The 27,554-nt window shown below is 37.6% G+C and overlaps 1 protein-coding gene and 1 pseudogene across 3 annotated transcripts; one reads left to right on the top strand and one right to left on the bottom strand.

Moving 5' to 3' along the window:
- Positions 1-1,485: 1,485 nt before the first annotated feature.
- slc18a2 (solute carrier family 18 member 2) lies at positions 1,486-21,396 on the bottom strand. 3 transcript variants are annotated; one of them, XM_010743902.3, is made up of 16 exons: positions 21,290-21,396; positions 20,997-21,184; positions 18,909-19,245; positions 14,999-15,057; positions 14,828-14,911; positions 12,991-13,083; positions 12,424-12,513; positions 12,238-12,281; positions 10,785-10,845; positions 9,567-9,662; positions 8,425-8,503; positions 6,481-6,532; positions 5,935-5,998; positions 5,737-5,856; positions 4,646-4,779; positions 1,486-2,273 (listed from the first exon to the last, which is right to left on the bottom strand). In XM_010743902.3, the coding sequence occupies exons 2-16, from the start codon at positions 21,127-21,129 to the stop codon at positions 2,166-2,168; spliced, it is 1,554 nt and encodes a 517-aa protein (XP_010742204.1). In that variant the 5' UTR covers positions 21,130-21,184; positions 21,290-21,396; the 3' UTR covers positions 1,486-2,165. The 3 variants fall into 3 exon arrangements, with proteins under 3 accessions (XP_010742204.1, XP_019132850.1, XP_019132851.1); XM_019277305.2 differs by having other exon boundaries at positions 5,737-5,998; XM_019277306.2 differs by having other exon boundaries at positions 2,146-2,878; positions 5,737-5,998.
- Positions 21,397-26,261: 4,865 nt separating this feature from the next.
- Positions 26,262-27,145, top strand: LOC113747220 (uncharacterized; annotated as a pseudogene).
- The last annotated feature ends 409 nt before the right edge of the window (positions 27,146-27,554 follow it).

Below are 27,554 nucleotides of genomic sequence, written 5' to 3'. Positions count from 1 at the left end.
ATTCTGTTGCCCATAAAGTTGGAATAATTTTGTTTTCAGACACATTTCTTTTTATTCCTATACTGTTTGGAAGAGATTGATCAATACAGTTTAGAGAAGATTCGCTTTATCCATCAAGGATAAATCATATTGTCACAATCATTTCATGAGAAGAGGTCAAAATATTTTATTTCAACTTTATGTCCAGTGTAGTTATAAAGGAACACCCCATCAAAAATAGACTACAAACCAACAGGCCTTTTCCTTAGCCATCATTTGGACTTGTCATAGTGAGGTGTAAGTAATCACATAATGATGGCTCAAGGCAGAAACACACACAATGGTGAGGTCGCCAGGAACACCTCCCCCACCCAAACGCTGCTGTGTAGATCCACTGTGCTGTGAATCAAAAGGCAGTTTACTGCCGCCTCCACTGTTATTCTGGCTATTTTGGCTCACGATACAAATCAATGCAGAAGCTGCTTGTGAGTGTTAAATAAATGTTGACGTCAATAATGATTGAAAACGATTGAAAGTTAGTGAATTTAAAGTTTCTTTCTTGTGGATCTTGGAACGGTCCTTGCATATTTTTTTACAAAATAAACTAACAGAGGACAGAAAAAAGAATTATACTGCAACCTTTACTGCAGCCTTTGACTGAGGCTGTCAACTATGACAGAAAAAACTATAAACTGTTCAGAACCCATTTTTCAGGCAGTACCTTGCTTGTGAGTTTGATACTTTGTTGAGCTGAAATACACAAATAACTGAGTTATTGTGAAAGATTGTGTGAAAGCTTTTAGTTGATCTAAATCAGCCACTTCCAAACATTATAGGGTCTATTTATTACATGTAATAATACTGGTAATATGTTGTGAAACTTGTTCTAGAGGGTTGGGTACATTTTCAAACTACATGAAAACAGGATGGGTCTTTAAGTTTGTTTTGTGATGATAATGCTCCACTTCAACAATGGACATACCTGTAAATTCTCTATTTTAATTCTCACGTATTCAAATAAAAGCCTTGTCCCAAATAACAGCCATGAGAGCAGCCATTATGAACAAATTTAAGCTGGTCACTACTGAAGGTAAAGAATTAACTGTCACCCTCTACATTATTAAATCATAGTCTCATGACCTGTTCCTCATTAACATTAGCCATTGTCAGTAAAATGTATCACTTCACATTCAAATCTAACAATAAAGGGAATACTGAAAGACTTTTAATGTGAAATACAGGAAGTGTTGAGTCTGTCTGTTGTACTCATGGATTTGTGCTGTGGATACAAGCATTTACAAGTGTAAGTTCAAGTATGAATTTGAATCTCCATTAACAGGGACAAAAATGAATATAGCATGTTTCTACTGTAGCCCATTAGGCTTGGTAAAAAAAAATACAGAGAATTTACAGTATTAATGATTTATTAAATAAAAGTATGAACAGCAGCTTTAAATGATCTTTCTCTGTGATGTTGCTAAAAAAAAAAAAAAAAAAAAAAAAAAAAAAAAAAAACATGACTTCTGTTCTTATCAGGAGGATATACTGTCTTTTAGAATACATTCCTCATTCTTTTCTTAAGCAGCTCAAATGTGTTGACTTCCCCATGCAGTTCAGTCACATCAGTTGGGCTGGGCCTGTTTTAGTCTTAATATTTACATCTTTAACTGTATCAATGCAAACAAGGACCATAGACCTGGCCAAAGAATCTTTCTGGATTTTAAACAAACAACAGTTTCTTGACATATCTCACAACAACAATACCAACTTGCACACTTGCACAGGTCTGGTGATAACATGGACAGTATCATGGACATCTAGTAGATAAAAATGAGACTTTAATGGCTGACACTTAAATGAAGACATAATTGTATTCAAAATAAACTAGCAAAGCATACTTGTTGTTCAGCTCCTTCCAACTGTCTAAAAGTGCTTTCTGAAACATCTCTCTACTGAATAAGGCTGTTGGCTAAAAAAAATATCTCTCACGCAATGCGTTTGCAATTACAGATCAAGAACAACTTTGGTTTGCTCCAATACAACCGCTAAGAGGACACTGAACAGTGAAGACTGAACGTGGGACATTCACATGGAAATATCTTGGCTGTTTTTTTTTTCTTCTGTTCCTTTTTTTTATACAACAAAATAGATCCTCTGAAGGGTTAACCTGCATGGCTGCTGTCCTGTTAATCATAATCGTCATATTCTGGATCCATATTTTCACCCTGGTAGTACGTCCCCTGTGTGGAGTAGGACCTTGTCTTCATTGAGCAGTTGGTGTCCATCAAAATGGCCTGAAAAGACAATTGTTGAATAAAAGAGCTTTTTATTACTGAGTAAACTTCAGTCCATGTTTCAGTTATGAGAAGGTTCCAGGTTTTAAGTTCAGTTGTATAGATAATTCTATAATTACTATTTCTATAATTACCTACTATGTGAGTTAAAGTCATGTTGAAATAATACTTTGAATTAAGTTTTGTTTTGTGGAATTAAGTAACTACTCGTAGAATCAAGAAATTAGCTCAAATTAGCAAATGAATGAAGCTATTTAATGTGGATTGGTTAGGTCTGACCGCCGTGCAGAATCTGGACATTCCTGATCAGACATCCTTAATGAAATTTAGTTAAATGGACAACAATAAAGCAAACTCTGATGGAGGCAAATGGCACATGAGATGATTGGATGGGTGTGAATACAAATAGAATGTGATGGAGAAGAGAGGTTATAGAGAGGTGATAGCAGATGCTGCATGCAGATGAACAAATGGATAGAAGGGCGCCTGCCCTGGAAGGAGCTGCAGGATAAGGAGGCTCAGTCATAAGCATGCAAGGTGGAGATCTGCATTCAGTCCATTGATGTCCAGTGATGGGAACAACATTTACATTGTTGTGTGAAGCCCTTCAGAAAAAGAGACTTGAAATAAATAGAGTAAGCAATAATAATAATAATAACAGAACTGAATTGATTTCTAAAACATTGACATTGAGATTTCAAAAATCATTGAGGCTTTGGCACACTAAAACATAAAAGTGTTTTCCCAAAATATGAAAAATAATCCTTAACTGTTCATGACCCGTAATTGGTCATGGTGTAAGCAGGATACTGTAACTGCAGAGATTTTTCATGCGTCTGTTTTACATTTTTATGGAACTACACGTCACAACAATGTCATTCAGAAGAGGCAGTGTAAGAAATCATAGCGCTGTTGACGGTAAGACTGTTGACGTTGCCTTTCAGGGCTTTCATACGGTGGCCGGGAACCCTCAATGCAGCAAATAAAAGAAACACTGCAAACAAAAAGAAACAGCGCTGCAAATAAAAGAAACGCTGCAAACAAAAAGAAACAGCGCTGCAAATAAAAGAAACGCTGCAAACAAAAAGAAACAGCGCTGCAAATAAAAGAAACGCTGCAAACAAAAAGAAACAGCGCTGCAAATAAAAGAAACGCTGCAAACAAAAAGAAACAGCGCTGCAAATAAAAGAAACGCTGCAAACAAAAAGAAACAGCGCTGCAAATAAAAGAAACGCTGCAAACAAAAAGAAACAGCGCTGCAAATAAAAGAAACGCTGCAAACAAAAAGAAACAGCGCTGCAAATAAAAGAAACGCTGCAAACAAAAAGAAACAGCGCTGCAAATAAAAGAAACGCTGCAAACAAAAAGAAACAGCGCTGCAAATAAAAGAAACGCTGCAAACAAAAAGAAACAGCGCTGCAAATAAAAGAAACGCTGCAAACAAAAAGAAACAGCGCTGCAAATAAAAGAAACGCTGCAAACAAAAAGAAACAGCGCTGCAAATAAAAGAAACGCTGCAAACAAAAAGAAACAGCGCTGCAAATAAAAGAAACGCTGCAAACAAAAAGAAACAGCGCTGCAAATAAAAAGAAACGCTGCAAACAAAAAACTCCACAACGGAAGTGAATTACCGGGGACTATTATTGCCGGTGCACCTGTAGTTTTTTATGTGAGCGAAGAAGAAGAAGCTCCGTGGATGGCTCGTTGTGATGAACATTAGGTTGTAGCTCGTTGTGATGAATGTTAGGTTGTAGCTCGTTGTGATGAACATTAGGTTGTAGCTTGTTGTCTGTCTTACTACAGTTGAAAATATGCATTTTGTGTTTTAACAATGTTTCACTTAAGGTTATTGACCCCGGAAGTGCCAATATCTTACTAACTTTACTGAAGTGCAGTGGCCAATGAGGCACCTTTCCTTATCTCATAATTACAAGATTAGGTGTCTAATTTATTATTTTCAAGTGAATGCAATACGCTTTAGTACTTCTTCTTCTTCGCTCACATAAAAAACTACAGGTGCACCGGCAATAATAGTCCCCGGTAATTCACTTCTGTTGTGGAGTTTTTTGTTTGCAGCGTTTCTTTTTATTTGCAGCGCTGTTTCTTTTATTTGCAGCGCAGTTTCTTTCTTTTATTTGCAGCACTGTTTCTTTTTGTTTGCAGTGTTTCTTTTATTTGCAGCACTGTTTCTTTTTGTTTGCAGCGTTTCCTTTATTTGCAGTGCTGTTTCTTTTTGTTTGCAGCGTTTCTTTTATTTGCAGCATTGAGGGTTCCCGGCCACCGTACTTTCATATTTCTTTGTGTCTACATGGGACATGTGTCTACATGGTTGACTGTATTTGTGTTTTTAATATGTGTGTTTTGAATCTTACAATTTTCTCTTCTTGTCCTGGTGGATTCCTGAGGAAGAGGCAAAGCGGAGCAAAGAAAATATCCACTATTCCAATTATGGTCATGACCCAGGGAAAGCCAATACTCTCAGCGATGGATCCTCCAATAGATGGACCTACATCAGTAGAGGACAGCACTTTTCATTGCAGCTCCGCACTGACGAGATGATATAATGGTAACAACAAGGTAAATAGACGTAGTGACCTATCATTTTTAGATTTATTGGAAATAACAAAAAGTTTTTAGTCATAGCAGATGGCTGCCCACCATGAGTCGGGTTCTGGCTGAGGTTTCTGCCTGTTAAAGAAAGTTTTTCCTTGCCACTATCACCAAGTGCTTACTCATGGTTGGAATTGTTATGTGTCTGTAAATAATATTATAAAGAGTACCTGCTCTGTATGCTGTCATGTGATAACTTTTATTATGATTTGGCTCTAAAATGAATTCAATTGATTACTACCAAATTTCCTTATTACTACCCCACTAAAACTACCCTGTTTTTTAAAGAAAATATGACCCCATATCATTTGGCGCTATATAAATATAAGTGAAAAATTGAATAAAAAAATTAAACATCAAATTATATGGTAGTATAAACTAAATATCTATAAAATGAGTTGTGGAAAATGCAAAAAACACATTTCCTGTGGTTATAATACTTTAAAAAGCGAAAAGCCAGACATATTAGATGCATCATAATAATCAGGTAGGAAAGGCTAGAAAATGCAAAACCTAATTAAAAATAAATTAGATACATTTAGAGTAATGTCATACCAAGAGAGATGGTAGTTTCTGTGTAATAACCAATGTAACCACTGTCTTATTACATTCTTCTCAATTGTGTGAAGGTATTTAAATAAAAACTCTGAAAGTCAATGAGATATCCTGGAAACACACATGGTAGAATCTGTGTAATAACCAAGAATGAAGGTGGGTCTCTGCAATGACACCATAATGTCATTTTGATAAACAAGATCAGCCAAAGATTAATGTGTTTTAACCTTTCTATCATAACCTGTGGTGCCATCTATAATGTTAAGGTTTTATAGGTTTGGTTGCTTCAGCTGCTTACCTAAAGCAAATCCCATACAGAAAGCCACATCAGCAATGGCATACACACTTCCATAAACAGATACATGCCGCAGGTCCACAAGGTAACCCATTATAGGCATCATTGAGGAGTCCACCATGCCTGTAACACAGCACAAACAAAAAAGATCTGACACATTCAGCAGTAAAACAAGGACAGTATTTAATTTAGCACACTTACCAATAGCAAAACCAACACCAAAGTTTGGAAGAATCAGGCCATAGATGTTTGTTGCAAATGGAACCTAGAACAGACAAATATCAGAAAAAGTATTTATTTGTTGTTATTATTTTTCGATTTGGATTTATTCCTATTTTTCACATGGGGATGAAATTGGGGAGAGAAGTGGCTTTGCTAGGCTACTTATCAAATCATAGACATAACAGAATGACATTCAAAGAGTAATGACAAACTATATAACAAAGGTCAAATCCTGATTCATGTTTTATTATCAGTGGTTAAAATAATAACCTGGTTATGAGAGAACAGACTTTTCACGTAGTGTTCATATTGCAGCATTTGTATGTAGTTTCTCTACTGTTGTGCTTTGACTGGATAAGAATGTAAAATATTTTGAGACTGGTAAATGGTATTTAAAATGTATTTAAAATATACTCATACATATTATATAGAATCCAGCAATATTTATGATATATATTGAAATCTTAGTGCTCATCAAATATCTCACAGGTGATATTAGAGTGTAGTTGTCTCACTTTTACTTACACATATTACACTGATTCCAACCACCGTTATTCCAATGAGAGCACAAAGCCACCTATAAGACAGAGAAAATGCAGTCAGTGTTATCTAACCTAAAACACTTATCAGCTACAATAAACTGCACAAAGTTAAAGGGAGTAAGATACTGTATATTTATAGGCTGGAATTTGTCTACTACCTCATTAGTGCTAAACATAACTCATGACAAATTTATGTAATAGCGTATAGTGTATTTATGTTTATGTAAATTCTCCTCACCCATTACCAATAATGCATCAAAGATATTGATGGGATTGAAACATTTAGGTAACACATCTCTAAAAGCAATATTTATTTATTGTTTTCAACTGCCAAAATATTTCCATTTGGATAAACATGCTGCAGCTTCACAAACACATATGAAAATCCAAAACAAAACCAACAATGGGAATGTGCTGTAAAGGAAAACAAACAAACACATTAATTCATTGTCATTTTATCAGTCATTGTAATTCATTGTCATTTTATCATTCATTGTAATTCATTGTCATTTTATCATTCATTGTGATTCATTGTCATTTTAACATTCATTGTAATTCATTGTCATTTTGTCAGTCATTGTAATTGTACAATTACATGTTTGTGTTGATTTGTTCTGTACACGTGACATCTATTGCACGTCTGTCCGTCCTGGGAGAGGGATCCCTCCGCTGTGGCTCTTCCTGAGGTTTCTTCCACATTTTTTCCCTGTTAAAAGGGTTTTTGTGGGCAAGTTTTTCCTCACTGGAACCGAGGGTCTAAGGACAGAGGGTGTCACTCCCTGTACAGATTGTAAAGCCCTCAGAGGCAAATGTACTTTGTGACTTTGGGCTATACAAATAAAATTGATTTGATTTGATTTGATTTGATTTGACATTAGTGACAAACACACTGCAAATACAGAAACAATGCAAAATCCAAAACACACAACCTGAAAAGAGAAAACCACATCAACACAACAAAATGGAGGATGTCTGCAGCATGTTTCTGTTATTGGATTTGTTTTGGATGTTTTGTTGTGCTTCTGAATTGGCATTGTTTCTGAAGCTGCAGAATGTTTTCTCTCAATGAGATGTTTGGAGCCATTATAGCACATTTGTCCATCATAACTTAAATGATGCTGAAATTCTCCTCACCATTCCAAATATTCCTCTCCTCTTCCCAAAATGTTATAATTTCTTACGTGGGAACACGTTTTGTACATTTTGTGTAAGACCCACTGATAAGAACTGCGTTAAGTTCGACATTTGTGGTGGATTCTTTGAAGAAACCAACAAATATGTGAAGTGAGTGTGATGACTGAAGCTGTAATCTTAATCTGACAACAGTCTAATTCTGAAGAGGTTCTTTCACACATGTTGTCTTCATTGTTAATTTTTCTGGTTTCTTGTTTGTCATGTGAACAGAAGGAAACCGTTAACACCTTCATGTAAATACAAGTATAAATAAGAAGTAATACTAGTAGTAGCAGTATACTAATAGTTAAATAAAGTCCTTTTTGTTGTTTTTGTTTTTTAATATTATTTTTTTGGCCTTTTTGAGCTTTTTTTGATAGAGACAGCTGAAATGTGACAGGAATGTGGAGAGAGAGATGGGGAATGACATGCGGGAAAGAGCCACAGGTCGGATTCAAACCCTGGGCTTCCACAGCAAGGACTGAGCCTTCAGTCCTGTTTTAACATCAAAGAGATGCGGCTTATGATAAGATGCACTGAAAAGGTTAATAGCAATACTCCACAACAAAAGAACATTCTGAATGCACAAACCAAGATACTATTCCAGAGATGATGCCCTGTGTGTCCTGCTTCAATAAAGCCAGCCTCACACACTAAAAACACTGAAAACTCATTTAGAGGAGAGGAAACAGATATCACATCTACAGTGGGAGAGAGAGACAAGAGAGTAGATAAGGATAATTTCCCTCCCTACCTCCCCATCTTGTGTGCCAATGTGCCGAAGATGTTGGTTCCAATAAGGTAGGAGATGGACGCTGGTAAGAAAGCGACGCCTGCACCACAGACATACAAACAAAGAGAGATGAAAGACTGAAGGTGTGGGCAGCCTTTTCAAGATAAGCAGATCACTATCAGTGCCTCATCACTGAGCTGCTGTACATCTTCCATTGTCTGTAATGAAGACTTGTGCTTTCCACCTGCCAGCATATGACACCCTAATATCCTGTTCCCCACTCATCCTTTTTATCTGACCTAGACTTCAGAGTCTGGAGGAACAAACTAATAACACCAGAGACTGCAGGAAGACCCTGTATAGAAAATCTCTAGCAGGGTGGAGGAGAGACACTTTTGCACTATGTTAACTAAAATGCATATATATTATGTAAACTGGACAGGAGTAAATGAGCAGCAATGATGATGGTATATTTAAGTGATGAATTATTAACCAGAGAAACTGATTGTCGATCCTCAGTAACAGAGAGTCACATGTCGATGTTCATAGGTCAGAAATATAAGAGCAATCAGGAAAAACTGTTGCAATTATAACATGGATGTTGATGTAAACACTACTTACATATCTAAAACGTATGAATTAAATTACCATAACTCTAGTATGACAGCTAAAGATGTTTCAAGTTGAACCCTAAACATAAAGTGTTATGTAACATATAAAGAACCATATTCGCTAGATCAATTAATGTGATCATTTTGTCTGAAGATAAATTTGGAGAATTGGGTAGTAGTTGTGAAACATTGTACAATATTAGTGTGAATATTAACAGTTGTGATTAGTACTGACTCTGACTCTACCTGAAAACAGAAAAAGAAATTCAAGTATCTTATGATCTGTCATTGAGTAAGGATAAAAACTGTGGATTGGATCCAATGCACAGCAGTGGTGTAAAATTCATGAATGATAGTTAGCTAGCTAAATATTTGTTGTTATCAAACCAATAAGGGTTCTGAGACAACCCAACCATACAATGTGTGTGTATGCATGTACTGTAAGTTTTGTGGATATTTTGTATTTTGTTAATATGTTTCTGCTCATAAGTAAGAACATACACTGTATGCATAATGTGTGCTTTCTGTGTAAGCACTGAACAAAGTAAATACCTAGCTGCCATTTCTTGGCACACATGGTCTCCATCATCCAGATTGGCAGCGTTGGCTCCATCATGGCAATGGCCATATTTCCAAAACAAATGGCACCTGGGAAGGAAGATTAAGGATAAGTGGATATGATGTCAATTATGGTCTGTTTTTGTTCTTTGGTCTTTATTTGTTACTCTTCCACCTCCAACTGCACATACACACTCACATGCAAAAATGGCCTGCTCTCTGTGTTGCAGTGTTCTCAAAGTAATTGACATTGGGGGGAAAGGCTCACTCACCGCAGATGCAATTTGCCTGTCACATACATTTGTATTACCCTACTTGTGAGGACTGTACAGTGATCCCATTAAATCCCCAGCCATAGCACAAAATGGCACCTCTTAAATGTTAGGATTATGTCCAACAGGTGATCTAAGTTCATCTGTGGAAACACAGGTTTGTTTGTTGTTAATGGTGTACCATCTTCAGTGTTATGTAAGATAATGGCACATGCCTCCACCAGGTCACTTCGCTTCAGTCCTTTTTGTTGACTTCAGCTCTGCCTTCAACAGAATTCACAATTCAGTACTTCCAGATAAGCAAGAAACTCATCACCTCAACATCCCACCAATCCTCACCTACTGGGTTTACATTTCCAGGCATCTGATTAGGATGCCCCCTGGATGCCTAACTGGAAGTATTCTTGGAACAATTATATATCACATCTGGCCCATGAACCTTTTGGGAAAAGCTTTAAGAGTTAGAGAGAAGGGAGCTGGCCTGCTTGCTTAGCCAGCTAAAAGTGCAACTCAGACCGTGATACTCTAATAATAATAAATGGATGTATGTCACTGCAGTGACTAATATTTGTGACAAAGAACAGCCAGTGCTATGAGTTGATTTAAACACACACAAACACACACACTCCCACACATACACACACACACACACACACACACACACACACACACACACACACACACAAAACACAGTATTTGTTTTTTTCTGATGAATAGTGAACCCATTTACCATGCAGCACTCACACAACACAATTTCAAGCCATATTCCTGCCCTATTCCAGCAAATCAGTCGTTGGCTTTGTGTTTGGTCGAATGTCCAATAGACAAAAAATAAACCATTCTTCATTCATTCAATAACCATTCTAAAAGGCAATATCACACAGATGCTTGTCTGGATTGGCCTGACATCACATCTAAAGTGCTGATATTATTTTCTTACCAGCTGCAATTAGAATGTATGGATCTTTCATTAGTGTTAAAAGTGGGGTCCCCTTCTGACTCTGTAAAGGAGGCACAACAACAAAATTCTGCGTCAAATGCAAATAAGCATACACTGTAACAACCAACAAAAAAATCCACAGAACCTCAGCTGTAGCTGCATTTTTATACTTTATACTTTTTGCACACTGGCCATCTAATATTTATATAATCTAATATTTATTGTAGTTATAGTGTTGTTAAATGTATGGGAACTGACTGACAACAACACCTTTTTTTACATAAACCATGAATAATAATACTGTATATTAAGAAAGAAGATTCTGAAGACATGCTCTGCCCTCTGTAACATTTCTAAAATCTGAATGAAGAACTGGCGTGGACAAAATGAAAAGTCAAGCACATTACACAAACACAAAGCTATGTGAGCATAATACAGCTGGTTCATAACTGAAAAGGACTTTTGTGTCCTTCTCAGAGGTGCCTTATTAAATGTCTAAGCAGACATCTGGACAAATGTCGAAGATGTCTGAAAAAGTGTAGGAATCTGCTAACGACCTGAAACAGATTCTCATGTTGGCTTTACCTGAGAAAAAGACAACATCTATCTTTTTTCTGAAGGACTCATTAATTAGTGTTAAAATGTGCTATAATGGCCCAAATATCTAATGAGTTCACTGAAGCCTCTGTCTGTCTCTCCCTATGGCCCCGTACAAATTCCATCTTGCTACCACGATTACAGACAGGTACAGGTTCACATTACAAATACTTTTTTTTTTTAAATAAAGTTACTTCTTTAAATAAGTAAAATGGGTAAGGCAGAAGAGATGTATAGAAATCAGGAATACATTTCAAAGATGTCCACTAGACACTGATAATGAGAGCTGAAACATACGTGTAGCCACTATCATGATCTTAATATCCTTAACATTTATATTGTTCAGAACACAGTTGTGGGTTTTTTGTTGAATAATTTTATTTTAAGTTCCACTTACTCATTTCTTTACACTTTTTTTCAAATAGCCTTCTAATTTGCTGTTGCCTTAGTAGACATAGTTAATGATACCCTATCAATTCCACAGCTCAGAGAAAATAGCCTGTCAGTGGTCTAATAAAGGATTACTTTAATAAATTACAGTTTGCTTTATTGATTTAAAATGGGTTTTTTGTGGATCCTGAATATTAAATGCTCTCTGAATGTCGTTTGCTTGGGTTAATGTCAGGCACTGTCAAGGTTCTATCTACATTAATCCAGTTCATTTACCATGTACAAAAAGCTATGAGCGTTTTGATGCATGTCATCCTTCTCTATTTCTCTCCCCATGTCCTGTATCTACTATCCAATTAAGAGAAACGTAATAAAACAGTCTTTAAAATGTTCTGCAGCTGTAAAGGTTTTCATGATAAAGTGAGATATGCATCAGGAAATGAATTATCAAGGCAAACAAACTCACCTCTGGCTCCACCTTGGTCGGCTGAAGAACAATGAGCTGCAGAGCTGTGAAGACACACAGTCAATAAATTTAATATAAATTTGATATTAAAAAAGAGCTCTTATTTCAAAAGCAGATGAGGTTATGTTGAACAATTCTCTCTACAGTGTTCAATGTTCTTGTTTTAGAAAGAAACTGTAACTGTACCTCCATCAAACAGAGCCAGGAAAGCCAGAATAAGGAAAGGAGCTGTCTTCCCAACAAAATCATACATCACACTGCCAAATGGGGGTCCAACTGTGGAGGACACACTGAATACTCAGTTGTGGGAAGATCATCTTTATAATCATCGCAGATATTGCAGCTTTTTCCCTTTAAAGACAGCTCATGTTGCAACAGGTGTGTCAGCTTGAAAATGAGATATTTGCATTCAAGTTTTGATTGACAGTAACAGTGCTCTAACTTTCATGAGTTTGCTCCATTAAGGTCCAATCACTTTTCACTCACCTACACTTAACTGGTGTCAGAATGAAGAGGTGGACTGGACAGTTTTTTTTCTGTTCCAGACAAATATGGATATATTTAGCTGATAATATTGCCTGTGCAGCTTTAGACAATTATTATATATTTAATGTCATGGCTGTTATTCAGATTAAGCAGCTGCATGTAACATTTATTTCTGATTTCTTTAGTTTAATATATTTGCAAAAATATCTTACTAAAAATGTTGCTAAAAATGTAATATTTTAGCAAGGATTATGTATATATACATACCTAACACCCCCATTGCCAGACCTCCCAGGGCGATCCCGATGGCATGACCTCTCTCTTCATCATCTGTGTACACACTAGCAAGCATTCCCATTCCTGAAAACACAGATTATGCTTCGCTGTTTGACATCCCTCCAGATGCAAATTCAAAAAGTGGACAACAAGAACTGTAAGACATAATCAGCCACATTCCTGACAGCTACAAAGCTTTCCACATCTCTGATTTTGGTCAGTCCTACCATATTGTACTGCTTCTCCTGCAGTCTACCGGTTGATTAAAAGGGTCAAACCTTCTTGGGGAATTTACATCAACAGTGACAACATACAACAAGAAATATATTCATGATGTGATGATCACAAAAAAATGCCAGAGTGAGACTGAAAGCTTGCATCAGAGAGACAAAGCATAGAAATCAGCTGAGACTGGAGAGAGATATAATACCAACAACACCAGAGATATGTGGTGTGTGATCCAGACCATCATAGTAGAAGCTCCACCATCGTGTAAGACCAAGTTGATGATGATCTTATACTGAACACACTGTCTGTACAATCTTGAATGCAACTTCTGATATGGAAAGAAGTTTGCAGACAACACTATTTTTGAAGAGATCATCAGTGAGCATCAGGAGCTGAGGTTGAGCAGGTGAACAGTTTGAGGTTCCTTAGAACCAGCTGTCATGGCCATCTCACATCTCAACCCAAGCATAGAAATGGATATATTTCTTGAGGAAACTTAAAATTCTCGACAAAATTCTCGTGCCAGGTTCTTGTTAACTTCAACTGAGTAGTACAATAGCCACCCCAGCTTGTTCACTATACTACTGCTACCATTCTACCAAATGATCACATTAAAAAACAATATTTAGATGCTGGATTAGCAGCATAGCAGGCAAGCCTATGCCTGCTCAGGAAGGCGTCATGAGTCCATACACCAAGTTTCCTGTCTATACATCAAGGCATTGCAGAGATATTGGCTTGAACTTGAACCATCAGCCAGCCATGGTCTGAAGACTATATCCATCAAGTTTCGTGATGATTCAAAATGGCCAGATTTGTATGCATGTATTACACAGTCCTTCCACAGTCTCACCTTTGACCTTTGGGGGCAAAGGTCAAAGGTCACTAAAATGATTGGGCCTCTCAAAGTGGTCATGAGTCTATCTTAGGAGTTTGAAGTCAAAGCATCAAACGGTTGCAGAGATATGGCCTCACTTCCTGTTTGGCGGCGTTGGCGCTGAGTTTGATTGGCTGCTACGGGCAAACGGAAGCGAAATTTAAAAATCCACATGATAACTTTTGTGCTGCTTGGTCTGAAGATTCTATGTGTCAAGTCTCATGGAAATCAAACAATCTGCGTGACCTGAAATGCTTTTTGAAGGTTTTTCATAAAATTCGGTACCTGATTTGTGAAATTTGGACCAACAGGTCGAAAGTTATGAATGCTGAATACACTCAAACTTTAACATGTTGGTGGCGCCAGAGAGTTCAATGTACGGGCATGACAATGCGTGAGGTTGGCAAGTGTGGCAAGTTTCAAAACTTTTCACCATGGCGTTCTAGAGGCTGCCATAGACTTCAATTGCAGCGGAAACGGATCAACAATAATAATAATAATAATAGGAAAAGCTACAAACACTATGGGTGCCTTCACAGGCTTCACTGCTAGGCCCCCAATAAGAAAAGCTACAAACACACTGAACAGGCTCAGTGTGTAACACAAGAGCCAATGCTCATTCACTATCTGTATGTTTAAATATTTAGATAGCTGAATAGTGAATAGTTAAATATACTCACTGGATATGAGCAAAACTTCACTAAAGAGAGAAGGAGGTCTTACCAGCCACAGATGAGCAGGATGAGCCCACACCTTGAAGTGATCTGGCCAGAAACAGTAGAGTGTAGCTCGATGAGAAGGCAAACACTTCACAGTGAGAAAAGCAGAAGAAAAAATTAGGTATAATGAAGGCTTCAGATTTTTTGATGGTGAAGTTATGTTGGCTGAACTTACTGATAGTAGAGATGAACATGATACAGAAGCCAGCAAATATGGGAAGTTGGTATCCTATTCTAAAAAGACAGAGGAAAATGGTCAGACAGTTACTTTAATACAGTCAGCACATAATTAGTTTGAGATGTCCAAAAAATATGTATGAAATAAACAGCTTCATTTTCAGCATATTGTCTCCTAAAGCAGTGAGATATAATAAAAGGTGATTATTTAAATTGAAAGTGCTTCAGCCAGAGAGCAGTGATGTTGCAGTGTATATGAACAAGAATAACATGAGTGAAATCTGTCAGTTTCAATATATTGTTGGTATGGTCACCAGGAAAAGTATGGAGGATGTACAGTAGACTGTCTCCAACTATAAGGTATCAAAAGGGCAAGTAGCACAACTACAGTATGTAGTAAAACAGAATCATTACCTGAAAGCCAGCATGATAAAAAATAAACTGCGTAGAAAAGCAGTGTTGTGTAATACAAACAACACAAAGAAATCCTGCATTTACATGACACATTGTTGCCAGTTACAATTGTTATCCTGACATTTTAACCAGAACAATGGAGGAGGATGAAAACATCTTTTTTCATTAAAAGGCTTAAAGCTGCCCTGCACATCAGAGCTGTTGTATTCCCCCCCACACAGATACCCGACATGCTTGACTTGCCTTGTATTGTCCTCTGTCAGGAGGGAAGGTGACTAAGAACCAGTAATGGGACTGTATTCTTCACCTCAATTACAGCATATCTGAGTGCCCATCTGAGACACTAAATACTGGCTTTGTGGTGAGAGCCAGTGATGTTGAGGCATTCACACGTCTCCCTGTACCCTAAACATTTATTTCATATTCTTTTAGTAAAACCTTCAGACTGGCTCTGTTCTGGTAACTTTTAATCATCAGTTCATCAGTTTAATTCTCTTCTTATTATAAGTTCTCCTCCACTCAAATGCAAAAAGTAAAAAAAAATGTTTAAATGTTCTAAAGAAAAAGAAAAAAAACTATACAGGAAGACCACATCTTTGTGGCCTCATGCTCATATGAATGTCCCCATAGGGCATTCATATGAGCATTCTTAATGCTTTATGACTACACTAATGAAAACACTAAGCTTTCTGATGCACTATTCGAACAGTCATAAAACATGCGACAGATGTGACTGATGTGATAGTGAATTATAACTTCAAGTGTCTTGTGGATACTAGAGTACCATAGTTATAAACTAGAGGTTGACTGACGGGGCCAATAACACATTATGACTACCAGCTTACCTCATAGTGTGCTATAACACTTATCATTGTGCGTGCTAAGCAAAGTGAAATACATTTTAATGCATCTATAATTGTGAACAATTGTTGGCTGCCTGTTGCCATGGCATTGTGTGGTTGGCAGCCAGTTACACGAGCTCTGAACACTTCTCTGTGATTTTAGTTTTTTTAGTAACTTTTTCATATTGTGTTTTTAATGTAGGGTGCCAACCAGGAAGGTACGGCAACAACAAGCCCTGGGTGACCTGAAGCTAAGCCAAGCTGAGCTGAAGACCCTACTGAATGAAAAGAAGATGGACTTTCAGTTCTAGGGACAAAGAAGAGCTGAAGAGGGTACAGAAGGAGTTTAAAGGGAGATAAGGAAGAGCAGGGCCACCTGCAAGAGAAAGGTGAAGGAGCACCTTAAACTTGAGTCATCAACACTACAGTCATCTGGAAAGGACTGAAAACTATCTGTGGTCACAATAACAGTGGTAGAAGTCCAGCATCTGAGACAGAGAATGGACAAACAAGCTAAATTTGACTCACTACAAGTGACCAATTTAACATTACATTCTCCATATTCAATTGATCCATTGTTAATATAAATGTATTGATAAGCACAGCTTTAAGATGCATCTCAAAGTGTTAGCTCCAAACATTAGTTGGCTTCAACTGTCATAATTTGCCTCTGTAGTGTTTTTTTCCTTGAAGGAGTTTAAGACAGATAAGTGTCACAGCTTGTAACACTCACATATGTTCAGGCTCAGTAAATCATCAATTGTACAGCTAGCCATGCATGAAAAAAGAAAAATGCAGATACACACATACAGACACACATAGTCAGGAATTTCGCTCTGTTTGATTCAGTTGGATTCAATCTGTTTGATTCCAGCACCACAGAACATAAAAATGGAGTCTGTTGCTGATCTCTCTCTTCAGTGTATGTTTGATGTTAGGATAAGACCATAAATGTTATGTTGTTCTGACCTGTGGCTAACTTTTCAAACAAAAGCGAAAATTTGAACAACAGAACCTGAAAGGACTCATGTCATACTATGGTAGTCTGCTCTGTCCACTATCATTCTGCTTTAATCAGATGGAATCATTTGCCCTCCAATATTACTGGAGCTGTAGCAAATGCCAGATAAGACCATAACTGTAGTTATTACAAATAAATCCCTCACATGGATTGAGCCAAACACTGTCACATACAGTCATTTGCTATTTTGTTGACAGATCATGTTTTTTTAAAGATATTTCTTTTCTTTTTCAAGCTTTATTTGATAGAGACAGCTGAACAGTGCCAGGAATGTGGAGAGAGAGATGGGGAATGACATGCAGGAAAGAGCCACAGGTCAGATTTGAACCCTGGGCTTCTGCAGCAAAGACTTTGTACATGGGGCGGCTGCTCTACCAACTAACCGACACCCCGACAGATCATGGTTTAGGGTCACTGAAAAAGTCTAGTGTAACACTTAATACAGTGACGGTCATATAGCCAGATTCTTTACAAGGGAAATGCTATGTAAGGAATTCTAAATGATATTTCATAGGTGAGTTTTTTGACATGTAGTTATGTCATCTTTGTCTCTTTCACTGCAACAACTGAAAATTAGGCTTTACCAACAAAGGAGGCTGGAAGATGTCAGAACTGATTGGAAGTGTGTGTTTGTTGCAACATTACCGTTCACATTAAACACTGTCATTTTGAACCATTCTTAATTCAGACATATTAATTGGTGTATGCAGTTTTGCACTTGAATACAATGCAATTTGAAAAACAGTTTGGATTATTCTCTCTTCAATGAACTGCTCAGCACTGTCCCTTCATAAACAGGGTCATCCCTGTATTTGTTCAAGTCCATCCGTGTTTGGTCAGCAATAAGTGAATTTTAAGCCCACTTACACACCTGCAGCTCCTGCTTTCCCTTTTCATGGCCACAATGTTAAAATGCTTTCAAACTACTAAATTTCAGAAAATATTAATTTTATTTTAATTCCAGTTCAGCTTTTGAAAGTCCAGACACATAACACAGCATCCAGTCAACTTCTACTGACACAAGCCAATTCAGAATATACACAATGTTGCCCATAAAGTTGGAATAATATTTTTACATAATGTAGAACTGAACAGTGATTCATTAAGTGGCTGAAATACAACCAGCAATTATTTCAATAACAGATTATTCATTTCATTTCAAGATTCAACATTTAGGATTAGGATAGAATACTTTGTCTTACGTGATAGTGAACTAATTATCAGTTTGATAAAAAAGAATTAGTAGATTCATCAATGACATAATCGATAAGATATGATATGATGATACGATGATATATTTACTCCAAACATCTGTGTGTCAAACATCCCTTAAAAACATTCTTTTTTAAAATTCAATAAACAAAGTTGGAAATACACAAAACAAACAAACAAAAAAAACATTCTTTTTGTTGTCCTGACAGCTTCAGAAATGAGTGATATCCGCTCATTATGTGACAACAACATGGATTGTGATTGCTTTTATTCAATTACAAATTTGTTGCAGCACAATGTCCTAAAGGGTCAGTGAAGACCCTTAACCAGATCATTTCCATGTTGTCAGTGCTACATAACTTTTAACAACTTTTTACATAACGTTTCCACAAAACACAATGCAGATGACAAAAACCTACCTGTTTGTGAGTGGCCCTATGAAGGGGTTGGTAATCAGCTGTACGGTGGCCTTGGAGGCAAACAGTATTCCCACTTTGACATTCTCATTGAGCAGCTTGCTGGTGGACTGTGGGCAGTCGGAGGAGTTCTGCGGCAGCTCTGTGGCAGCTGGGGCTGTAGAGACCAGGTCAGTAGACCTGGTTGTAATGTTGGAGCCCAAAGACCTGACAGTGTTGTCGTATAAGGACACGATGCTGTGGAAAGCTCCTGGAGGACCTGGTTGAGGAAGGGTCTTATTCTTCAACACTGTAGCTGTTGACTCATCCAGGTTGTACAGGTAACTGGGAATGATGGGGACTGGCGGAGATAAAGAGGCAAGATTGATGCAATGAAAGCTGACATAATCACTGACTGAAACTCACTTGCGCGATGCTACATCAGATGCTGCGGGGTTCTTCATTATTTTTTACTATTCAAAGGTTAGGTCGATTGCATCAGTCCCCCCCCCCCCTTACGCTTATACTGAAGAATTGAAGAATTGTGTTTAGAACAATTCAGATTATTTCCATTGCATGGAATGGTGTTGGAACTAAAACATGTCATATATTGCTCAGTGTAATACAGCGTTAATAAGGTGTGAACCAGTGGAGGAATGATAATTCAGTGCTTCAGCCCAGAATGTTTGAATATTTTATGGTCTGCAAAAAGCTCTATTTTGGGGCTATATCTCCATTGGGGAGTTTAAGTTGACAAAACTACATGCAACAAAGGTCACCGGTTTCCCTGGAATAATTCCTGAACAGGGAGCTACAGTTCATGACCAGCAAGGCCGGCAAGACCCTGCTATTCTAATACAGCTGAGTGGAACTTTATTAAGAGTGTAGGAGGGAGGAGGAAGTAATATAGCACTGCACATGACATGACGCAGGCAGGAAGTTATAAGTAAATAATAAGTGAAGCTGCTGGTAAGAGAAAATAAAGAGGATACATACAGACATTTGTACAGAGTGATTCAGTCAAACAGGTTGAATAAAAAAAAAATCTTCTTCTTTTTCTTCTTCAAAGTTTAGGCTAAATGTAAACCAACAATATATAATAATAACAAGTATACACACTAAACTAAAAGAAAGAAAGAAAGAAAGAAAGAAAGAAAGAAAGATAAAGAAGACATTTTGATTATGGTTTGATATTGTCTGTAAATACCAAATAAGAAATAGATAATCATATATTGAATTTGAGAATTTAAGTGCAACAAACATCCACACAATATCCAAATAACATGATCTGACAATCTGATTCTGATCTATGAAAATGAACACTGATCATAATTTTAAAGGCTACGGGAAACTAACTAATCTCATGTTCTGTCTCCAGGTTATTTACAATGATTTTTTAAAATAATTTAATTAATTAATTTAAATTCTTTATTCTTTATTCTGCTTTAATTCAGGATCTCTCTCAAATTCTTGAAACAGATGAGAGTGGTTCCATCTGTCGGGAAAAGATCCAGAATCTGTTCTGATGACCAAAAAAGAGGTCTGTGCAGTGAACAGCGACTCTGGATACAGCAGAAAGTGTTTTTGCAAATAAAATGGTTTTAATATAAATAAAACAGGTCAAATCAAATCAAAAACCATACAATTAGAAATCCATGAAACCATGTAGATAATGAACTGAAAGCTCCTATTAAACACCTATTAAACTGGGAATACACACCCTTATATAGATTTACATTTAATAATTAAATAAAATAATTTTAATTCTATAGGAGATTATTGAAGTTCATTATCAGTGCTTGGTAATTCGCCCTTTGCATTATATTGAACTTTCACATCCTTCGATCTGTTCTGTCTATCAGTTCAGTAAATGTGGCACAGAGCTGGGCTGGACGCGGGGACTTTGGCACAGGTGGAGAGCTTCACGCAGACTGGGGGAAACATGCTTCGTTGTAAGACAACTGGACATATTTGAATATTTGGATATGCATAGTGATGTGGACTGTCTATTGCACAAGAAAATAAATAAATAAATAAATAAATAAATAAATAAATAAAAGAAAGAAAAAGAAGTTGGGGGAGGGATAAGAGGAAAAGCAGCAGGGCACCTACCGACCACAGTCAGCAGCATGTTATCCAGCAGCAGCGCGACGAAAACAATGAACAGAATCAGTTTCCTCGACTGTCTCTCCTCTCTGAGCCATTTTAACAAATTAAACTGCCGAAACGCATCTAATCTCCCCATGGTGGTAGTCCCGAAAAGAGCAAGACAAGATAAAACAGCCAGATGACAAGTCCTCCTGCAGAGAAAAGTGGCAGGGGTGGGTCAGTAACTTTCTAAAAATCAACCAGTCTGTATGACAGAGTTAGAAATCGGAAACAAAGTGCTCAGGACGTGATCTTACCTTGAATGCACGAAGCTCCAGCAGCAACAGTGCTGGAGGAGGAGATGCTGTCTTTCTACTGACTGGACCCGCTGCTGACGTCATTCAACCTTTATGTGCAGGTTCCTGTCAGACCTGCCTTCAAACCGTGGAACAGAGCACAATAAGAGCGCAAACAATAGAGCTGAATGATAAACAGGAAAAGAGACTAAACCTAAACCTGCTTTTATGATCACACTGAGCTGATCAACCACAGAGTCAACTGATGGGGTCCATCCACCTTCAACCAGTGGAGATTAAACTGCGCTCTGCGCTCAGAGGTCTTAATTCATGACTGACCACCTGCCCGAGCTTTCACACTGCTGCATTAGCATTAACAAGACTGCTAAAGGCAAATCTTCTTTACAGAACCACAGATAACTAGGATGATTAAAAAACATAAAGAATCATAGCAGTCACCAATTATATTTAATGTTCCAGAAAAATGGAGCTAAATCTACAATAAAAGATGTTTATGTAGATAAATAAAATCCTAAGACAATAAATCTAGATTCAAACAGTACATTTTTTTTTTTTTTTATCTGAACATGATTGCAACTTTAGGCTTGATGTTCTTCAGTATTGGAAGTGAAAAGAAAACCAAAGCAAACACATCAAGACTCTTCAGCCTCAGTTAAAGCTCCATCCATGTTTTTGCTTTTCTTTTTAGATCATGAGTTCCACATCCCTATAAAGTTATAGTCATCCATCAGACATGAAACAACATCCCAGATAGCAAAAATCTTTTGGTTTCGCTTTGGCCCAAATCTGGCTTGCATTTTGGATATTAGGAAAGCCCGAATCATACCGAAAGGGAGCCAAAAATTCACCCTAAACAAATTGTGGACTTCCAAAATATAGCCATAAATGTCCCAGAAGAGCCCCAAATCAGCTGTTCCTGCTCGCGCCCAATCTTCTGGCATGCCATAAACATGCCTTAACTCAGCCATATATTGCTGGCGCCTCCTTATCTATTATGGATAACCCTAATCATACCACAGTTAAGCCAAAAGGCTTTCTTAATGCCAAAAGAAAGCCAAAAATGCCATAATACAGCCAAAATATTTGCTATCTGGGATGAGCATTCATTTGGAGTAATTTGTTTTTGGGTTGTTTGGCTCCAGTTGTCGGTTCAGTCAGTCACAATAACATCACGCTTAGTAAAGATGAGATCCTGGAATGCAGTTTAACATGTGAATATGACGCTGAAAAGTAAATACCCATGATACCATTAGAGTAAAGGGGAAATCTATGGAAAATATGGTGTAGGTCAGAGTCGAAAGTTGGCCTGTAAACTTTGATTTCTGATCATCTACCTGTTCATGGTTTTAAGGACATAATTCCAATAATTTCTTTGTAAGTTCAGTCCAGTATTCTCTCTCAAAGTCCAGAGGTTGGGATTTCATGTAACCTCAACTGTCTCATGTCTTTGTTATGTTCACACATTGCTTTGTTTGTTATACAGACTTTATTATTACTGTCTATGGTTTCTGTCCTGTGTCCTGTGTGTTCCTGCAGCAGAATGGAGAAGCTCATGACTTACATATTGGCTAGTGACTGTCAGAACAGTCTCATTAGGATTTAGCTCTAAGTCATATGAATTCTGTTTCTGAATAATACAGTGCAAAGTAACCGAGTGGTTTAAATCATTACTTAAGATTATTACAGTGTACCATCCTCCTTTTAGTGTTCATTGTCTGGTATAAATTGCCATTTTGTCTCTTTGTTTCAGTCAGTCGACTTAATTTGTGGCTTGGACCTCAGTTCATAGCAGGCTACAGGGAGTGGCATCTCTGGCGGAAGAGACAAACATTAGTGGAGCCCTGGACCAATTCAAAGCAGCTGTGCTGTACACCATTCATGTTTGAAGGTTTGAGGGAATGAATGAATGAATGGTTCCCTCTGCTGGGCAAACTGTGCTATGGCACGTGTGTCCATTCTATTGTATTTCTGTAGAAGGATTCAATACCATGATGACAAGGTGAGTTAAAACATACACGTTCTCAGTGATCTCAGTCATTATTGAGCTATTGTCCAGTAACAATTCCAATTCAAAATGGATGACTTGTAAACATTCTACACTTTTACAAACACATGCTGGATGGACGTCTGCGTGTTACCTGTCTGCCTACATGTCTGCCTGTTACCTGTCTGTCTGTTACCTGTCTTCCTGTTACCTGTCTGCCTACATGTCTGCCTGTTACCTGTCTGCCTGTTACCTGTCTGCCTGTTACCTGTCTGTCTGTTACCTGTCTGCCTACATGTCTGCCTGTTACCTGTCTGCCTGTTACCTAAATGAACCTTTCATGTTTTCGTGGTGCTTTCACGGCCACTGTAGTTTTTGAAGCAACAGGGTTGCAAACAGCAATTAGATGACTAAATCTTATACACTGGACCTTAAATGTATTTGCAGTTGTAGTTGTAAAAGGAGAAAGGAAATTAAAAATGAAAGGTGATTGATGGTTTCAAGGGACACCAAGGGCTGTGGGAACAGACTGAGACATGGCCAAAGGAAACAATGAATTGCCAGTTTGCAGGCTCAAAGTATCTGTGTTTGAAAGTAGCATATTGATTCATAGTGCCATAAAAATGACAAAAAAAATGAACAAAAAGGACAACAAAGCATCTTTAACAAAGAAAGTGAGACCTTTGAAATGCATTTTCATTCTGAACCAACAGTGAAATGCTCAGCAGAATGTAGAAATAGAGTGTAGCAGTGTGTGTGGTTCTACAGCAGCACCATCTGGTGCTCTGGTAATGCTCCTGCAGCAGTCTCACATTATGTCTTGTAACAAATGCTGAAATCCTAACAACTAAATAACACAACTTGTTAAACTGTTGTAAAATGTGCCTCTAAATAAAAGAGTAACATTAAAAAATCATAAAACATGATAATGTCCTCAACTGAATGACATGAACTAAGCTGATAACACCATAGTGATGAGTCATGTTATTAGATTGATATTAAGGTGGAGAGTAACCAACATGAACTCATATACTGTACCAGGTGACATGAATTAATAAGAGACTGGTGCTCTAATTAAGGATAGATACTTCTATTTTGTATATTTACCTTATGGCTGTATCAGTAACTACATTCCACATGTTGCTGGAGGTTTTCAACCTGAAACTATTCAACAATATCATAAATAATTTAATTTAATGCTTTGAAAGGGACCTAATTGTGTAAGTTGTTTTTACCTGCTACTCTAATAGTCAATAAAAGTTTTCAGTGTGAAACTCTTACCTTATAATAATCCTTCTCCTTACCTACACAGCTCTTTGTGGTAAGGCGGCATCATATCTTAAGGCCAGAGCTTTCAGCTATCAAGCTCCTCTTCTGTGGAACAAGCTCCCATTTCTGGTTCTGGAGGCAGACACCCTCTCCACATTTAAGGGTGGCCTTAAGACTATCCTTTTTGATAGAGCTTATAGTTAGGGCTGGCTGAGGACTAGACAGTGTTTATATAAAGTGAATATTATTTTATATACTACAATGTACTTAGAGTTAGTAAAAAATGAAATGTATTGTTACATACACCGTGTTCAGCCATTCCTCGTCAATCATTTTGTCTAATAGTTTAGTGCACCAAAAAGAAAACACGGGATGATGATGTTGATGATGAAATAGTTCATTTAGACATTACTGAAAGACGGCACACATCAGTGATGTAGTAATTGAGATCGGTCTATATCGCGAGGCAACTTTTTGAAGGTCTCGTTTCAGAACACACAAACAGTTCAAAAAGTGGTTCTGCACTCTGTAGTTGTAGAGCAAACAGCTGCATGGCACAGAAAACTAAAGAGAGGGCAGGAGAGTTCAGGTTGAGGTTTAACCACAAGATCACGAGCCGACAGCTGCAAAGTTCCCCCAACAAATCAACCTCAGTATTTTATGAAAAAAATAAACATGAACTGGTTCATTTTTGGGGATGTGGAAAAATCATTAAACTAAAGGTGGAGAATGAAGCAGCATGAAGTAGTGAAGTAAGAAACAACCTCTGAGACATAGAAATACACCGTCCTCCTCTGTCACACTGTCCTTCTGTATACACACTGTGTATTTGTTAAACGCTCTGGTTTAAAGGTGTCTCTGAGAGACAGCTGTACATGTTGGCTGCTGATAAATAAATCAGGATACTTTATTAATACTTCATTTAAATATTTAATGTGTTAAGAATAATAAATAATGATGGTCTGAGGTCCACAATCCTGCAGGATCTGATTGATTATAATCATGGCAGTTATTGAAGGTAATGCTTCAAATGAAATCAATACCTCATTTCTAATTTTACATTTTTGTTACTGTTAACGGGTGTCAGCCGTCAGGCCTCCTTTACATGCACTCTGACTACACAAAGAGTTCATCAGGCTGCTCAAGGATGTTTTACCTCTAGTTAGTCATTCTTTATTGGATATGATTAATCTGTCTTTATTATCAGGACATGTACCACAGTCCTTTAAGGTAGCTGTAATTAAACCTCTTCTTAAAAAGCCCACTCTAGACCCAGAGGTCTTAGCCAACTACAGACCGATATCAAACCTTCCCTTTCTGTCTAAGATACTTGAGAAAGCTGTAGCTAATCAGCTGTGTGACTTTCTCCATAACAATAGTCTATTTGAGGATTTCCAGTCAGGATTTAGAGTGCATCATAGCACAGAGACCGCATTAGTCAAAGTTACAAATGACCTCCTAATGGCATCAGACAAAGGACTCATCTCGGTACTTGTCCTGTTAGATCTTAGTGCTGCATTTGACACCATTGACCATCAAATTCTTTTACAGAGACTGGAACATCAAATTGGCATCAAAGGAACCGCCCTAAGCTGGTTTAAGTTGTATTTCTTAGATCGATCTCAGTTTGTTCACGTCAATGATGAATCCTCCATGCAGACCAAAGTTTGTCATGGAGTCCCACAAGGTTCTGTAGTTGGACCACTTCTATTTAGTTTATATGTGCTTCCTTTAGGGAACATTATTAGGAATCATTCTATCAATTTTCATTGTTATGCTGACGACAATTATATTTATCGATCAAGTCTGATGAAACCAATCAATTAACTAAACTCCAAGCATGCCTTAAGGATATAAAAAGTTGGATGACCTACAATTTTCTGATGTTAAATTCAGACAAAACTGAAGTTCTTGTAATTGGACCCAAACACCTCAGAAACTCACTTTCTAGAGACTTAGTTACTTTAGAAGGGATCACCCTGGCCTCCAGCTCCACTGTAAAGAATTTGGGTGTTTTTGATCAGGATTTGTCCTTTACACTCCACATAAAACAAATTTCAGGGACTGCATTCTTCCACTTACGTAACATCGCTAAAATCAGACGCATTGTCTCTCAGGCGGATGCAGAAAAACTAGTCCACGCATTTGTTACTTCTAGGCTGGACTATTGTAACTCTTTGTTATCAGGCTGCTCTAATAAGTCTCTTTGGACTTTGCAGTTAATTCAGAATGCTGCTGCACATGTTCTGCAGGAACCAGGATCAGAGATCACATCTCTCTCATTTTGGCTTCCTTGCATTGGCCACCTATTAATCTAGAATAGAATTTAAAATTCTTCTCCTTACTTACAAAGCTCTTCAGGTCAGGCACCATCTTATCTAAAAGAGCTCATAATACCTTACTACCCCTCTAGAACACTGCGCTCTTCAGGACGCTGGGTTCCTTGTGGTTCCTATAGTTTCCAAAAGTAGTTGGGAGCCAGGCTTTCAGCTATCAGGCTCCTCTTCTGTGGAACAAACTACCTTTCTGGGTTAGGGAGGCAGACACGGTCAACACTTTTAAGAGAGATTAAGACTTTCCTTTTTGATAAAGCTTATAGTTAGGGCTGGCTCAGGTCATCCCTTAGTTATGCTGCCATAGGATTAGACTGTCGGGGGACTCTCCTTCCCTTTTCTCTTTCTTCCTCTCTCTCTCTCTCTCTCTCACCATCTGTAAACATACATGTCTCATTAATGCATGTTACTAACTAAACTTCTTCCCTGGAGTTTCTGTGCTCTGTCGTCCAGCAGGTTCTCGTGGATCGTGGCTGCTGCCGTGATCCTGCACGGCGTCCACTACATATATTATTACTGTCATTATTGTTACCATATCTGCTACTGTAATCATTTTATCATTCATTGTAATTCATTGTAATTTTATCAGTCATTGTAATTGTACAATATGTTTGTGTTGATTTGTTCTGTACACGTGACATCTATTGCACGTCTGTCCGTCCTGGGAGAGGGATCCCTC

The sequence above is a fragment of the Larimichthys crocea genome, chromosome I (assembly GCF_000972845.2).
Source record: "Larimichthys crocea isolate SSNF chromosome I, L_crocea_2.0, whole genome shotgun sequence".
Lineage (NCBI taxonomy): Eukaryota > Metazoa > Chordata > Actinopteri > Sciaenidae > Larimichthys > Larimichthys crocea.
Note: the sequence above shows the minus strand (reverse complement) of the source record. Positions and strands in the feature narration are given on the sequence as shown.

Excerpts from the sequence above, each read along its gene's own strand:
- slc18a2 (XM_019277305.2), bottom strand. The coding sequence starts at position 21,129 with ATGGGGAGATTAGATGCGTTTCGGCAGTTTAATTTGTTAAAATGGCTC. Across the intron at positions 5,999-6,480 it reads TTGGAATCAGTGTAATATGT|GTTCCATTTGCAACAAACAT; the intron begins GTAAGTAAAAGT and ends TGTCTGTTCTAG. Across the intron at positions 2,274-4,645 it reads CAGGACAAGAAGAGAAAATT|GCCATTTTGATGGACACCAA; the intron begins GTAAGATTCAAA and ends TTGTCTTTTCAG.